Source organism: Babylonia areolata, chromosome 15 (genome assembly GCF_041734735.1).
Source record: "Babylonia areolata isolate BAREFJ2019XMU chromosome 15, ASM4173473v1, whole genome shotgun sequence".
NCBI classification, from domain to species: Eukaryota; Metazoa; Mollusca; class Gastropoda; order Neogastropoda; family Buccinidae; genus Babylonia; species Babylonia areolata.
The window spans coordinates 18,132,996-18,149,086 of NC_134890.1; the positions used below are offsets into that span (position 1 = coordinate 18,132,996).

General features: G+C 46.5%; 1 protein-coding gene across 1 annotated transcript in view; it reads right to left on the reverse strand.

Moving 5' to 3' along the window:
• LOC143290201 (uncharacterized) overlaps positions 1–15,798 on the reverse strand; it is a 26,211-nt gene extending 10,413 nt beyond the window's left edge. The window contains exons 1-5 of the mRNA XM_076599521.1: positions 15,702–15,798; positions 5,962–6,060; positions 3,054–3,318; positions 2,329–2,530; positions 602–745 (exon numbers count right to left, since the gene is read on the reverse strand). Of these exons, the coding sequence (XP_076455636.1) occupies positions 602–745; positions 2,329–2,530; positions 3,054–3,318; positions 5,962–6,023 (673 nt within the window). The 5' untranslated portion in view covers positions 6,024–6,060; positions 15,702–15,798. The remainder of the gene's footprint in view (positions 1–601; positions 746–2,328; positions 2,531–3,053; positions 3,319–5,961; positions 6,061–15,701) is intronic.
• Positions 15,799–16,091: the final 293 nt, after the last annotated feature.

The window sequence follows — 16,091 nt, forward strand, 5'->3', positions numbered from 1 at the left end:
ACTGGTTGGATGAGGGAGGGGGTGGATGAGTGTGTGGGGGGTTGGATGGAGGTGGGTAGCGAGGATGTGAGAGTATGTTCATTAAAATTAAGGAGAATAAATAACCCTGGAAACACACAGACAGACATAGACAGACAGACTGACTTCACGTCTACACTCCATCTCGCTCACTACGATCGGCTTCGGATCCATTCTGTTTACGCATACCAAGATTCAAACACTCGACTGTTGGCCGCCGTTCTTTCTCTGTCTCTGGACGTTGCAGTTGGAATGAACTTCCTCTTTCTCTTCGTTGAGTCTCCACACTCATCTCTTTCAAACCCACCTCTTCCCAAAATAGCCTCCCTTCCCTGCCTCTTCCTTGTCTTCAGTTTCTCCACTTTTAGAGTTATGCATGCGTGTGAATGACTGGTGCGAAAGCGCTTTGATTTGCCTCTGCACACGATTCAGCACTATATAAATACCATTATTATTATTATTATTATTGTTGTTGTTGTTGTTATTATTATTATTAAACGGACAGGCAGGCAGCCAGACAGACAGACAGGTATACAGGCAGCCAGACAGAGAGACAGACGTACGGACAGAGACAGACAGTGACCTGCAATGACCCCGTAAGGCAGGAACATGAACCGCCCATTGGTGACCTGGGAGGCGGAGAGACAGGAGAGGATCAGCAAGATGGCGCCACTGCTAACCAACTTCCGGTACCGCACCGTCGACACCAGCATGGCGCTGCAGGCAGCTGGCAACAGACAGTGAGGTGTGGCAACAGTTACATGTGGCAAGATATAGCTGCGTGCGGCAAGATATAGCCGTGTGTGGCAAGATATCGCTTATGTGTGGCAAAATATGGCCAGGTGTGGCAAGATATAGCCATGTGTCGCAAGATATGGCCATATGTGGCAAGATATGGCCATGTGTGGCAAGATATAGCTTATGTGTGGCAAGATATAGCCATGTGAGATAACAGACAGAGACGTGTGGCAACATACGGTTACGTGAGGCAACTGTGATGTGTTTCAAGATAATAATCATGTGTGGCAACATACAGTGAACTGTGGCAACAGTGCAATGTGCAACAATTAACTGTAGCAACAGTGATGTGTGGCAACAGAGGGTGAAGTGTGGCAACAGACAACGAACTGTGGCAACAGTGATGTGTGGCAACAGACTGTGAGGTGTGGCAACAGACAGTGAAGTGTGGCAACAGACAGTGAAGTGTGGCAACAGACAGTGAGGCGTGGCAACAGTGAAGTGTGGCAACAGACAGTGAGGCGTGGCAACAGAGAGTGAAGTGAAGTGTAGCAACAGACAGCGAAATGTGGCAACAGTGAAGTGTGGCAAAAGACAGTGAGGTGTGGCAACAGACAGTGAAGTGTGGCAACAGACAGTGAAGTGTGGCAACAGACAGTGGAGTGTGGCAACAGACAGTGAGGCGTGGAAACAGTAATATTTGGCAACAGACAGTGAGGCGTGGCAACAGACAGTGAGGCGTGGCAACAGACAGTGAGGCGTGGCAACAGCGAAGTGTGGCAACAGACAGTAAGGTGTGGCAACACAGAGTGAAGTTAAGCAACAGACAGTGAAGTGTAGCAACAGACGAAGTGTGGCAACAGACAGTGAGGTGTGGCAACAGAGAGTGGAGTTAAGCAACAGACAGTTAAGTGTGGCAACAGTGATGAGTGGCAACAGGCAGTTAAGTGTGGCAACGGTGATGTGTGGCCTTCCCCTTCACGTGCAGCAAACAACAACAAATGGTGCCCCAGCAAGGTGGCAGAATGGTTAATAAGCTTATCAGCCAATACAGTATCAGCGAGAGTCTAGGTTCGAATCCCACTCTCGTCCTTTCCCCCAACTTCGACTGGAAAATTAAATTGAGCTGCTAGTCATTTCGGATGAGATGACAAACCGAGGTCCCGTTGTGCAACACGCACTTGGCGCACTGAAAAAGAACCCGACAACAAAAATGTTGTCCTCTGGCAAGAAAAAAAATGAAAAAAGAAAGAAAAAAAAGAAAGATAGATATAAAGACAGAAAAACCCACCCTCTCTGATGGGTGCACAAATATATTTGCATGCACTCAAGGCCTGAGTAAGCGCGTTGGGTCATGCTGCTGCCCAGCAGATGTGGTGGTGGTATAGCGTATAATAAATCAGTGAGTTTGTCCCGAACTCAGTGACGAGTCTCCTTGAGAAACTAAAAAACAACAACAAAAAACAAAACCAAAAAACAACAACAACAAAAAACAACAACAAAAAAAACACAAAAAACACACAAAAATACTGAAACCGGAAACCGGAACCGGAAATCGCCACCACAACGTACAGGCCACAGCGGAGAAGACGAGGAAGACGATGCGGAGGAAGTGCGGGTTGACGCTGTCCGTCAGCAACGGGGAGCGGACGAGGTGGGAGAGGAGGGTGAGGTGGGTGGCGGCGAAGAAGAACCCCACACACACCTGCACCCCTGCCGATCCCGCCGTCCGCACTATCTCCCTGGTGCTGATCTTCGTCTCCGACAAGGAATCCTGCCAGTAAACATAATATCATTCTGATGAACGATATAGAGTCTGGATTTACAAAGTTTGATGAACAATCCAAATTCAAAACAAATACAACGAAACCCCAGTGTGTTGGCGTGAATGGAAATAGTATAGACGACAGAGAAAGAGTTAAAACACTTAGCACGTCCAGTGAACTTTACTCTTTCAAGTAACTGACATTGGCACATGGACTTCAAGCCATCGAAAACAGAGGTTTGATTTGGTATCCACACACACACACAACAACAACAACAACTAAACACATACACACACATTACACACACACACACAGACACACACACACACACTACACACACACACACAAACACATAAAGACATACACACACACACACACACACACACATAAAGACACACAAACACACACACACACACAGACACACACTACACACACACACACACACACACACACACACACACACACACACACACACACACACAGGCGCGCGCACCCCCTCGCCCTCCCACAAAACCCAAGGAAAAGTCTAACCTTGGCCTTCACCATGTCTTCCTTGACCTGGTCCATCATGAAGGAGATGTCACGCCGCCCGGCCTGTCCGTACAGGGGGATCTTGCCGCTGTACAATCGGTTCAGCTCGTCACTGGCCATCCGGCTGAGGCCGGCAGACGTGGGTTGTTGCTTATCCACTGCGCCACCACCGTGGAAGGAAGCGGTACGTCGCACTTCCGACTTGCGCACTGCCCTCTCTCTGTCCGCGTCACGTTCAGAGCGGAAGCTCTCGTTCACTGGAGCTCTGTCGCGCGCGCCATAAGCATAGGATATGATATGATAGTCATTCGTGTCCGACTATGATCACCAGAACAGCAGAGGAGGCAACTGGTGTCCCGACTATTTGGGCTAGAATTTGATTATTGTGGAAAGCGTCTTGCCCAAGTTACATCCCCACTCTCTCGGCCAAGAGGATTTTAGGCCAGTCGGCGTTGGGATGGTTCCCAAAGGCCAACTAGCCCCCAAGGCACTAAGAGCCAGTGCAATTTTGCCTCCTAGCTTGAGAGTCATAGTCCTTCATGAAAGACTAAACTGTAAAAGATTTCCCATATGCATTGGAGAAACCACTGATAATACAGCTCTCACTTTGCTGTTGGCCCAACTGTAATACTTATGTCAATCTGCGATACAAGGCGAGTGCTGGGCCTTGCCACATTCACAACTGAAAGATTAAACGATACTTTACCCTGTAAGCTGAAGCTGGACCACAGTTCTACCCTACGAAGAAATGGCACGCGGAAAGAATTACAGTGTTGTTTTTTAGTGGCTTGGCGGGTACGCTTCATAGCACACTCGACTCGACTTTCATTTTACCAGACGAAGTGTCATCTCACAGGTTTGAATTATCATACGCCACCCCAGTCATGCACTGTCTGCATAGCTGGTTAATTAAGTGTTTCACCAGACAACGGATATAACATTTTCTTAAAAGTAAATACCCGCACACAGAAGGATTCTAAAACCGAACAATAAGTAAAATATCTATTTCTTAAAACACAGTTATCTATGTCCAGAATGACGTTCATGTTAACAGGGTATAAGTTCTCAGAAAGTATACATGTACAACTGCTTGGAATAAAGGACACACATCAATACTAAATAATTATTGTGATCTCTTTTTTTCTGAGTGCACATAGTTCAAGGCCATTCATGATTTCATAGGAAATTGTCGTCTCTCTTATTGTCTCTGGCCCCTCTGATCTGATCTGGACTGGTCTGGTCTGATTTGGTCTGGTCTGGTCTCTCCCTTGATCCCTGCCCCGCCGCACCCCCCTCCCTCCCTCTCTCTTTCTCTCTCTTTTCTATCTCCCTAGTTAGCGTTTAAGTGATATATACAAGACACACACACACAATGCATTCTTCATTCTCATCCAGGTGCAGTCAGTTCAACGGTGATTTTAAAAGTGTAATCAGTGATGATTTGAAAGCGTGAGAAACATACGTAATGTTCGTTGCATGGATGCTGCACAACCACTATGGGTGACCACGTGCTGTTCTGCAAACTTTGACCTCAAATGACAGGCACAACAGCCGAGTGGTTAAAGCGCTGGACTTTCAGTCTGAGGGTCCCGGGTTCGAATCTCGATAACGGCGCCTGGTGGATAAAGGGTGGAGATTTTTCCGATCTCCCAGGTCGACATATGTGCAGACCTGCTAGTACCTGAACCCCTTCGTGTGTATACGCAAGCACAAGATCAAACACGCACGTTAAAGATCCTGTAATCCATGCCAGCGATCGGTGGGTTATGGAAACAAGAACATACCCAGCATCCACCCCCCACCCCCCACCCCCGAAAACGGAATATGGCTGCCTATATTGCGGGTTAAAAACGGTCATACACGTAAAAGCCCACCCGTGCACATACGAGTGAACGCGGGAGTTGCAGCTCACGAACGTCGAAGAAGAAGAAGACCTCAAAAGGAAAAGCTCCATACATGCAGTGGAGTGTAGTCGTAAAGGAAACATGCCCAAAGAAGCGAGGGAATCTGATCGCCACACACGGCCAGTATTTCGTCCTCCTCCACTAGACCTTGAGTGGTTGTCTGGACGCTTTTCATTTGGATGAGACGGATAAACCGACCGTCCCGTACGCAGTATGCATTTAGCACACGTGAAAGAACCCACGGCAACAAAAGGGTCGTATTTGGCATAACTCTGTAGACAAATCCTCTTTGGTAGGAAAACAATTTTTTTTTTACTCTTGCAGGTAGAACAAAAAATATAATAATAATAAGGCGACGCTTTTATTGCAGCGACGCGTTCTCCCTGGGGAGAGCAGGCAAATCTCACATGACAAGAAAGCAATCGATACAATACAATACTTCACACACGTCTAAAACCTCGTCAGTTGGCTCTCTCAGACTTTGGTCCGATTCGCAGACCAATTCTGAGTTTAGCTCTCAGACTATTATCAAATTCATTACGGACCAAGTATTGTTCTAGTGTCAAGTGCATATGCTTTAGTAACCTGACAATTAAGCATATGATTTTTTACTGTAGCTTGATGAAGCCTTATGTACACGAAAGTGTATCTTCACAAGTGACTGAGAACGTTGATGTTTTTGACTTTTTGCATTCATTATCAGTTGTTTCGCTTGTCAGTTTAAACGACTTCTCTTTTACGAAGTCCTTTAAGCAATTTCCTGTAATTGTATTTACAATTCTTTTCAAATTTCACCCTCATTTGCCCAGTTTCCCCCAACCCTCCATTCATTCACATCTCCCACCCCCTCTAATCGATAATACTCAAATGTATTCATAAATACTTTAACAAAATGTCTGCAATCACCGATATGTTTGACGGGACATTAAACAAAATTCCTCCTCCTTCACACACGTGTTACTTAGCAATGAGGGACCCACCCCTCTCGGTCAGAGTGACTATACCTGTAAGGACGTTGGTCTGACGAAGAGATGTCGAAACCCTGGTAGTTCATATACTGGTCCATTGGTCAGTCACTCACCTGCCTGTTGTTGGCAGGTATGCTGGCCAACAAAAAGGAAACAGTTGTCAGTGTTGTGTATGTGTAATACTGATGTATGTGAGGAGGGGAAGGGAAGAAGGGGGGAGGGGGGAGGGTCTCTACAGAGACGTGTGCAGCAGAGACCTGGTCCCCTATCAGCCCACGATTTGTCGCGATCCCACGACTGGGGAGCAATCGTGGGACTCCGAAAATGTGTGGTCGTTCCCCTCCCATGTTTTCTCTCAATTGCGAGAAATCATGGGGGGAGTGGGGGCTGGGGGGCATGGATTACAGGATCTTTAACGTGCGTATTTGATCTTCTACTTGCGTATACACATGAAAGGGGTTCAGGCACTAGCAGGTCTGCACATGTGTTGCCCTGGGAGATCGGAAAAATCTCCATCCTTTACACACCAGGCGCCGTTCGACCGAGATTCGAACCCGGGTCCCTCAGATTGAAAGTTCAATGCTTTAACCACTGGGCTATTGCGCCCGTCTTCTGCCCCAGCTGGAAAATCTTGGAAAATGCACAGTTTGAAAATCGCTTATCATGGCACTTACAAGGCAAGATAGTGAAAATGTTCATGGAGTCTTTCTGGGCTGAGCCCAGGCCCGAGTCTTTCTAGCTCCCTCCCAAACCATGTCCCCTTCCATCAGTCCGTGATACCAACACGGGACAGTTTTTGTATTTGTATTTGTATTCCTTTTTATCACAACAGATTTCTCTGTGTGAAATTCGGGCTGCTCTCCCCAGGGAGAGCGCGTCGCTATACTACAGCGTCACCCTTTTTTTGTATTTTTCCTGCGTGCAATTTTATTTGGTTTTTTTTTCCTATCGAAGTGGATTTTTCTACGGAATTTTTCCAGGAACAACCCTTTTGTTGCCGTGGGTGCTTTTACGTGCGCTAAGTGCATGCTGCACACGGGACCTCGGTTTATCGTCAGTCTCATCCGAATGACTAGCGTCCAGACCACCACTCAAGGTCTAGTGGAGGGGGAGAAAATATCGGCGGCTGAGCCGTGATTCGAACCAGCGCGCTCAGATTCTCTCGCTTCCAAGGCGGACGCGTTACCTCTAGGCCATCGCTCCACACAGTTGTCATCATGGTCAGTGCCACCCACAGGTCAGGGTTCCCTACAACCCGGGCAGCCGTTCATACAGCATGGGCGTCAGGTGTAAAGGTCCACCACACGACGGGTGCAACAGCCCTGACTGGTTAACTCTCTCCATACGAACGGCGAAAGAGACGTCGTTAACAGCGTTTCACCCCAATTACCACCATCCAAATATTGCAAGCGGAAGGCTCTTATACTGAAGAGGTGAATGTTGACAAAGAATACCACAATTCTGACGACGGAAGCTAAAGGTTGGGTCATTCAGACACCCACTGGGCATCCGAGGGGTCTGTGTAGAGGAGAGGAGAGGACTGGCCGTACTGAGTGAGTTAAAGCATTTGGACTTTCAATATGAGGGTTCCGGGTTCGAATCCCGGTCACGGTGAATGGTGTGTAAAAGGATCACCAGATGTGCAGACCTGCTATAGTGCCTGAACCCACTGCGTATATATGCGCGCGAAGAAGATCAAAATACGCACGTTAAAGATCCCGTAATCCGTGTCAGCGTTTGTTGGGACATGGAAACAAGAACATACCCGGCATGCACCCCATCTATGAATACCCCCGAAAAACGGGGTATGATTGTATACATGGCGAGATTAAAACGGTCATACACTGTAAAAGCCCACTCGCACATTCAAGTCAACGAGTGGGAGTCGTAGCCTACGAGAAAAAAAAAAAAGAAAAAAAAAGAAAAAAGAAAAAAAATGTCCACCACTCATTCTGTGCTGAAGGTGCCTTGGCATAAGTCGTTAAGTCCACAATAGAATGAGGGAAAGGGTTTGCGGATTATACCCTCCACCACCCTTCAACACACCCCACCCCCAACCCCGGCCCCCCGCACACCCCCATACTTCCCACTCATGAAGAACGGCTGAAAGGCTCAGACTTTGCCCAACAGGTAGATCATGATAGCTTTCGCCAGACTGAAAGAAGTGGGGAAAACGTGTGCGGAAAGGAGGAAGAAGAAGAAGAAGGAAGAGGAGAAGGAAGAAGAAGAGGAGGAGGAGGAGAAGAAGAAGGAGGAGGAGGAGAAGAAGAAGAAGAAGGAGGAGAAGAAGAAGAGGAAGAAGAAGGAGGAGGAGGAGAAGAAGAAGAGGAAAAAGAAGGAAGAGGAGGAGGAGGAGAAGAAGAAGGAGGAGGAGGAGGAGAAGAAGAAGAAGAAGAAGAAGAAGAAGAAGAAGAAGAAGAAGAAGAAGAAGAAGAAGAAAACCTGAAAGAAAAAGAAAAGAAAAGAAGATAAAGCGGGGAACAGAAATCGCCACGTGTCGCTGTGCAAACGACCGTCTCATGCCATTGCTCACAGCTCGGGGATTTGTTTCTCTCTCTCTCTCTCTCTCTCTCTCTCTCTCTCTCTCTCTCTCTCTCTCAGCCTGTCAGGCATGAATTTTACGCCGTCTGTAATCTGTTGTTCACGATAAGATACGAAAATGTATGATCCAGAAAAGGAACAGGTGAGGTGTTTTATTTTTGACCGTCAGGGAACAACACAACACAACACTTTACAGCATAGCACAGCATAGTACAACACAACACACACACACACACACACACACACACACACACACACACACACACACACACACACACACACACACACACACACACACACACACACACATTTATATGCCTCATAAGTATTATTGTTCTATGACAATAAGAAATAAGTCTATTCTGTTCTATTGCATTCACAAACTCACACACACAAACACGCGCGTGCACACACACACACACACACACACACACACACACACACACACACACACACACACACACACACACACACACACACACACACACACACCACAACACACCACAACACAAACACTTAGGACTGGATCGATCGGAATCTTTTCCCCACTTTCAGTTCAGAGCGGGCGGTCAGTCAGTGTTGGAGAAAGAAAGAAAGAAAGTAACAGGTATAGAGGTAAGTAAGTAACCCCCGCGCGACGAGGTATATATATACACATATATATCTAGTAGCCCCCGTCACGGGTGAGTGAGTCCACTCTCTGCTGACACATTCTTCACGGACAGGTACCTGACGACTACCCCAGTCAGTCATGAATGCGTGAACACAACACCCCCTTCTCCGATTCCCGTCCCTCCCCTGTCCTATCAGTCCTGGCCTTCCCTCCCCTGTCCTGTCAGTCCTGGCCTTCCCTCCCCTGTCCTGTCAGTCCTGGCCTTCCCTCCCCTGTCCTGTCAGTCCTGGCCTTCCCTCCCCTGTCCTGTCAGTCCTGGCCTTCCCTCCCCTGTCCTGTCAGTCCTGGCCTTCCCTCCCCTCAGTGCCGACAACTAACAGGTCTTCTTCTTCTTCTGCGTTCACTCGTATTCACACGAGTGGGCTTTTACGTGTTTGACCGTTTTTACCCCGCCATGTACGCAGCCATACTCCGTTTTCGGGGGTGTGCATGCTGGGTATGTTCTTGTTTCCATAACCCACCGAACGCTGACATGGATTACAGGATCTTTAACGTGCGTATTTGATCTTCTGCTTGCATATACACACGAAGGGGGTTCAGGCACTAGCAGGTCTGCACATATGTTGACCTGGGAGATCGTAAAAATCTCCACCCTTTACCCACCAGGCGCCGTCACCGTGATTCGAATCAGGGACCTTCAGATTGACAGTCCAACGCTTTAACCACTCGGCTACAGCCTGTGTCTGCCTCATGCACTCCATCACTACCATCGCTTACACCCTCCCCCTCCCCCCACAACCCCGCATCCTTCCTTCCCCCTTTCACCTCTCCCCACCCACCCCCCACTCCTCTGTCTCAGGGTCACTCCTCCCACCTACACACGCAGGAAAGCGCACCACGATGAGATACCATCCTTATTCTCTCTTCCGAACCCCACCAAGGTCTATACTGCCCTACCCTCCCGCACACAGAGCCTCATCCTGGCTTCTCTCTCTCTCTCTCTGTCTGTCTGTCTGTCTGTCTCTGTCTGTCTGTCTGTCTGTCTCTGTCTGTCTGTCTGTCTCTCTCTGTCTCTCTCTCTCTCTGTTTCTCTCTCTACCCGCCTGCCACATGGACATTTTAAGCAAACGACAAAATACCAAAGTGCCGCTTATCCCTTAGTAGTTTAGTTTACTTTGGTTATGTTTTTTTTTCTTTCTGTTCCATTTTATTTGTTTTGCACCATTTTTGTTCTGATTTGTACCTACTATGTCACTAGAGCTTTACAGCTAATGACATTAAACATTTCAGTGTTCAGTGTTCAGTGTTCTCTCTGTCTGTCTGTCTTCTTAATGTTCCTGATTAACCTGAAAATTATATCTCAGTATAGCTGCATTGTTTTCATCTTTATGTCTATATTTGATATTATGATTATTGAATGTTCACATTCTCCTTCTTGACGGGCCACGGCCTAAAATGAATAAATCATCTGAATCTGAATCTCTCTCTCTCTCTCTCTCTCTCTCTCTCTCTCTCTCACACACACACACACACACACACACACACACACACACACACACACACATCAACATCAACATCAACATCATGTTGATGTCATTCACATGCTACAGTCCTTGGACAGTAAGCTCTGTGAAATGAACACTAAATTTTAGTCTCTGGCATTGAACAGTCTATGAAGGAAATGAGTGAGACACCGTCCTTCCTACCGAAATTCCCTCATGAAAGGACGTCATGACCAGTGACATTAAAGTATCAAAGTCAAGTGTCTCTCTTATTCCCTGCAGCAGGCCACTACACACAGTGTCATGGTCGCCAGGAGGCCCTACACCGAAGGAGACCCTGCGCTGCTGCTGAGTCAGTTTAAACACCAGTGGTGTTGACTGGTGCCTGTTCTGATTAAAACAATTGTATTGTATTGTATTGTATTGAATTAGATTTTGTATTGGATTGGATTACGCTTTTGTCGCAACAGATTGTGTGAAATTTGGGCTGCTCTCCCCAGAGAGAGAGAGAGAGAGAGAGAGAGAGAGAGAGAGAGAGAGAGCGTCGCTATAGTGCAGCACCAACCTTTTTCTCATTGTCTTAATGCTTTTTGTCTGCCTGCGGGTGTGTTTGTTTTCTGGTAAAAGTGGGTTGTTCTACAGAATTTTGCCAGGAACAACCCTTTCGTTGCCGTGGGTATTTTTACGTGCGCTAAGTGCATGCTACACACACGGGACCTCGGTTTATCGTCTCATCTGAATGACTAGCACCCAGACCACCACTCAAGGTCCAGTGGAAGGGGAGAACTACTGCCGAGTGTGGGTTTCGATCCCATTGGTTCAGATCCTCTTGCTTCCAAGGCAAACGCGTTACCATTAGGCCACCACACCACACAAACGGGAACCACCTACTAAACGTTCAGTGGCACTGTGCTCATACTAAACACGCGCGCGCGCGCGCGCGCGCACACACACACACACACACACACACACACACACACACACACACACACACACACACACACACACACACACACACACAGCAAAAGCAAACGAAGAAAAATAATGTATAAGCAACATGCAAAAGATTCAGTATACGTGCCAGAAGCAAATGAACAGTCATCCCAGACGCAGATAGGACGAATTCGCAAGAAGTGTTGGTAAGCAAGTCATCTCAGAGAGATGCAACTTTTTTATCGTGCAGAATCAGAATGCGTTCATTACAATTTTAAGGAAAATGATTAATTAAAACAGGTCAACAAACCTTTGTTTTAACTCGTGTGAAATGAATTGGAATTTCAAAACATTTGTTTATTTCCAGTAATTTGTTGGGTGAATTTCGCTTTCTTGCTTCTTCAAAGGTTGGATAGTTTCACTGAGTTTCAGTTTCAGTAGCTGAAGGAGGCGTCACTGCGTTCGGACAAATCCATATACGCTACACCACATCTGCCAAGCAGATGCCTGACCAGCAGCGTAACCCAACGCACTCAGTCAGGCCTTGAAAAAAAAAAAAACAAAAAAACCGTAAAAAAAGAACTACCACTACTAATAATAATATGTAAAAGGCGCAAAAACTTGATGAAGTCAACTATAAGCGTACAAAAATAAATAAATAAAATAATTAGATAACTAACTAACTAACTAACTAACTAACTAACTAACTAAATAATAATAATATAACTTCAAAGGTTGGAGAGTCAAGGAGATAATGAAACTCCTTCCTAAAGTGTCTACGTTCACACTTTGTACAAAGTTGGTCTTCATGAGGGATGTTCACTTCTCGCAGGAAGCAAATTATCACTTGATTTCATAACCATAATTATTGAGATCAGTTTGATCGTTCCTTATACTACTAGTGGGAAATCATTTACAGCTTAGTCTTTTGTGAAGAACTATGACTCTTAAACTAGGAGGCAATACTGTACTGGTTCTTAGTGCTGCAGCCTTGGGGGCTAGTTGGTCTTTTGGAACCATACCAACGCCGACTGTCCTAAAGCCCTCTTGGCCGAGAGTGGGGATGTAACTTGGGCAAGACACTCTCCACTATAATCGAATTCTGGTCCTGATGGTCGAGACAGCGGTTGCCTCCTCTGCTGTTCTGATGGTCGAAGTCGGACAAGACTGACTATCATACAAGTATACTTGTTAGTGACGACGTTTTTCATCTTTCAACTCTCTATAGAATGCTATACCTACTTGTTTAACAACATGCTCTTAACCACGGTATGGTACTGGATCTTGCGGTCCGCAGGGTTATAAACAACACTACGTGAAACTGACCTGTCCCATATTGTGTCATTAAATACAGACATTGACTGACACACCTGTGAGGTGTCAGTACTGACACTGACTGAGTGACACACCTGTGAGGTGTGGTTATAGACATTGACTGGCACGCCTGTGAGGTTTCAGTACAGACATTACACAGTAGCTGCGGAGGCCAAAACGCTTGACACTTTTGTGTCAAGGGTCTCCAAGCAGTAAACAACACTTCCAGTGCCCCTCCACACCCCACGCCACCTCCGCCACACCACCCCACCTCTCCCACCTGATTCCCTATCCCGTTACCTCCTGTACCTCCTCACCCTCCAATTCCCCTGAACAGCAGTGGGACGATGCCACCTTCACCTCTACCTCTTCTTCACATCATCAAGGAACACCAACTACAAAATAGTACTGACATTGCCTGACACACCTGTGAGGTATCAGTACTGACATTGACTGACTGACACACCTGTGAGGTATCAGTACTGACATTGACTGACTGACACACCTGTGAGGTATCAGTGACATTGACTGACACACCTGTGAGGTATCAGTACTGACATTGACTGACTGACACACCTGTGAGGTATCAGTGACATTGACTGACACACCTGTGAGGTATCAGTACTGACATTGACTGACTGACACACCTGTGAGGTATCAGTACTGACATTGACTGACTGACACACCTGTGAGGTATCAGTACTGACATTGACTGACTGACACACCTGTGAGGTATCAGTGACATTGACTGACACACCTGTGAGGTATCAGTACTGACATTGACTGACTGACATACCTGTGAGGTATCAGTACTGACATTGACTGACTGACACACCTGTGAGGTGTCAGTACAGACATTGACTGACACACCTGTGAGGTATCAGTGACATTGACTGACACACCTGTGAGGTATCAGTACTGACATTGACTGACTGACATACCTGTGAGGTATCAGTACTGACATTGACTGACTGACACACCTTCGAGGTGTCAGTACAGACATTGACTGACACACCTGTGAGGTGTCAGTACAGACATTGACTGACACACCTGTGAGGTGTCAGTACAGACATTGACTGACACACCTGTACTGACATTCATCGATTCATTGACTGACACACCTGTGAGGAATCAGTACAAACATTGACTGAGTGACACACCTGTGATGTGTCACTACTGACATTGACTGACACACCTGTGATGTGTCACTACTGACATTGACTGGCACGCCTGTGAGGTGCCGGTACGGAAAAACCCATCATCCCACAGTGCAATCATCTGGTGAAAGGTGTCAGTACAGATCATCATCATCATCATCATTATCATTATCCACATCAACATACTACTACTACTACTACTACTACTACTATGATGGTGGTGGTGGTGGTGATAATGACGTTGATGATGATGATGATGTTGACGATTGATGATATCGATTATGATGATGATGATGATGATTATCATTACACTAGGCGACATTTTACAATACATAAACTGTCGTGTTAGACACTTGTGTACTTAAGCGGCACGATGTGGAACCCATCTGTCAACATCTTGTGTACTTAAGCGGCACGATGGGGAACCCATCTGTCAACATCTTGTGTACTTAAGCGGCACGATGTGGAACCCGTCTGTCAACATCTTGTGTACTTAAGCGGCACGATGTGGAACCCATCTGTCAACATCTTGTGTACTTAAGCGGCACGATGTGGAACCCATCTGTCAACATCTTGTGTACTTAAGCGGCACGATGTGGAACCCATCTGTCAACATCTTGTGTACTTAAGCGGCACGATGTGGAACCCGTCTGTCAACATCTTGTGTACTTAAGCGGCACGATGGGGAACCCATCTGTCAACATCTTGTGTACTTAAGTGGCACGATGTAGAACCCGTCTGTCAACATCTACTGTACTTATACGGCACGATGTGGAACCCGTCTGTCAACATCTTGTGTACTTAAGCGGCACGATGTGGAACCCGTCTGTCAACATCTACTGTACTTAAGCGGCACGATGTGGAACACATCTGTCAACATCTACTGTACTTAAGCGGCACGATGTGGAACACATCTGTCAACATCTAGTGTACTTAACCGGCACGATGTGGAACACATCTGTCAACATCTAGTGTACTTAACCGGCACGATGTGGAACACATCTGTCAACATCTAGTGTACTTAAGCGGCACGATGTGGAACACATCTGTCAACATCTAGTGCACGATGCGGAACACATCTGTCAACATCTAGTGCACGTAAGCGGCAGGATGCGGAACACATATGTCATCATCTAATGTTAATTTCCAAAACTGGCGCGGGATAGGGCAATACAAAAAGGTGAGGTCTGGATTCGTTCTGACACCCCCTCCAGCTTGGACACATACACACACAGCCACGACCTTCAGATAAACGAGAAAACGCAAAACAATATCCAATCTAAGACACAGCCATTGCCTTTCACCGCTCCCAACAACACACCACACCACACACAACCGTTCAAACTCAAAACAAATACAACGAAACCCCTGTATGTCGGCGTGAATGGACATAATAATGAATTATTATAGATGACAGAGAAAGAGTAAAAACACTAAACAAGCACATTGAGAATGATATTAAAACAACAACAACAACAACAACATCAAAAACTCTTTCAAGTAACTGACATAGGCACACAGACCCCACAAACCATTAAAAACAAAGGTTTGATTTGATATTTTCACACACACACACACACACACACACACACACACACACACACACACACACACACACACACACACACGAAGTTATATTTACCACTCAGACCTTTTCCTACCAAAACAAAAAAAGTACTAGTGTGAAAAACATTCCAACATAAAACGTGTACTCACCAAAGGCAGAGAGGGGAGGCGAGGTGTGTGTGTGTGGCGCTGGACAAGTGGCGATCGAGCTATGCCCAGCACTGAAACACGGGGTGGACTGCAAGTGGTGTGTGTCCGGGTGTAGTAGTGGGCGGCCCACAGAGCTTTATGTACCCCTATAATTAGACTGCCAGCCACCCGTGACCACACATTGTTGACGACGTAGTAAAAGCAATCCAGTAAAGCCATACCGGTGTTCACCACACCCTCTTCTGGCAACTTTCTCACATCACATTGACAGTCATTGATTTGTAGACCTTTCACACAGAAGTTTCTCTTGTACGGTCTCGAATGTGAAAAGCATGTGTGTGTGTGTGTGTGTGTGTGTGTGTGTGTGTGTGTGTGTGTGTGTGTGTGTGT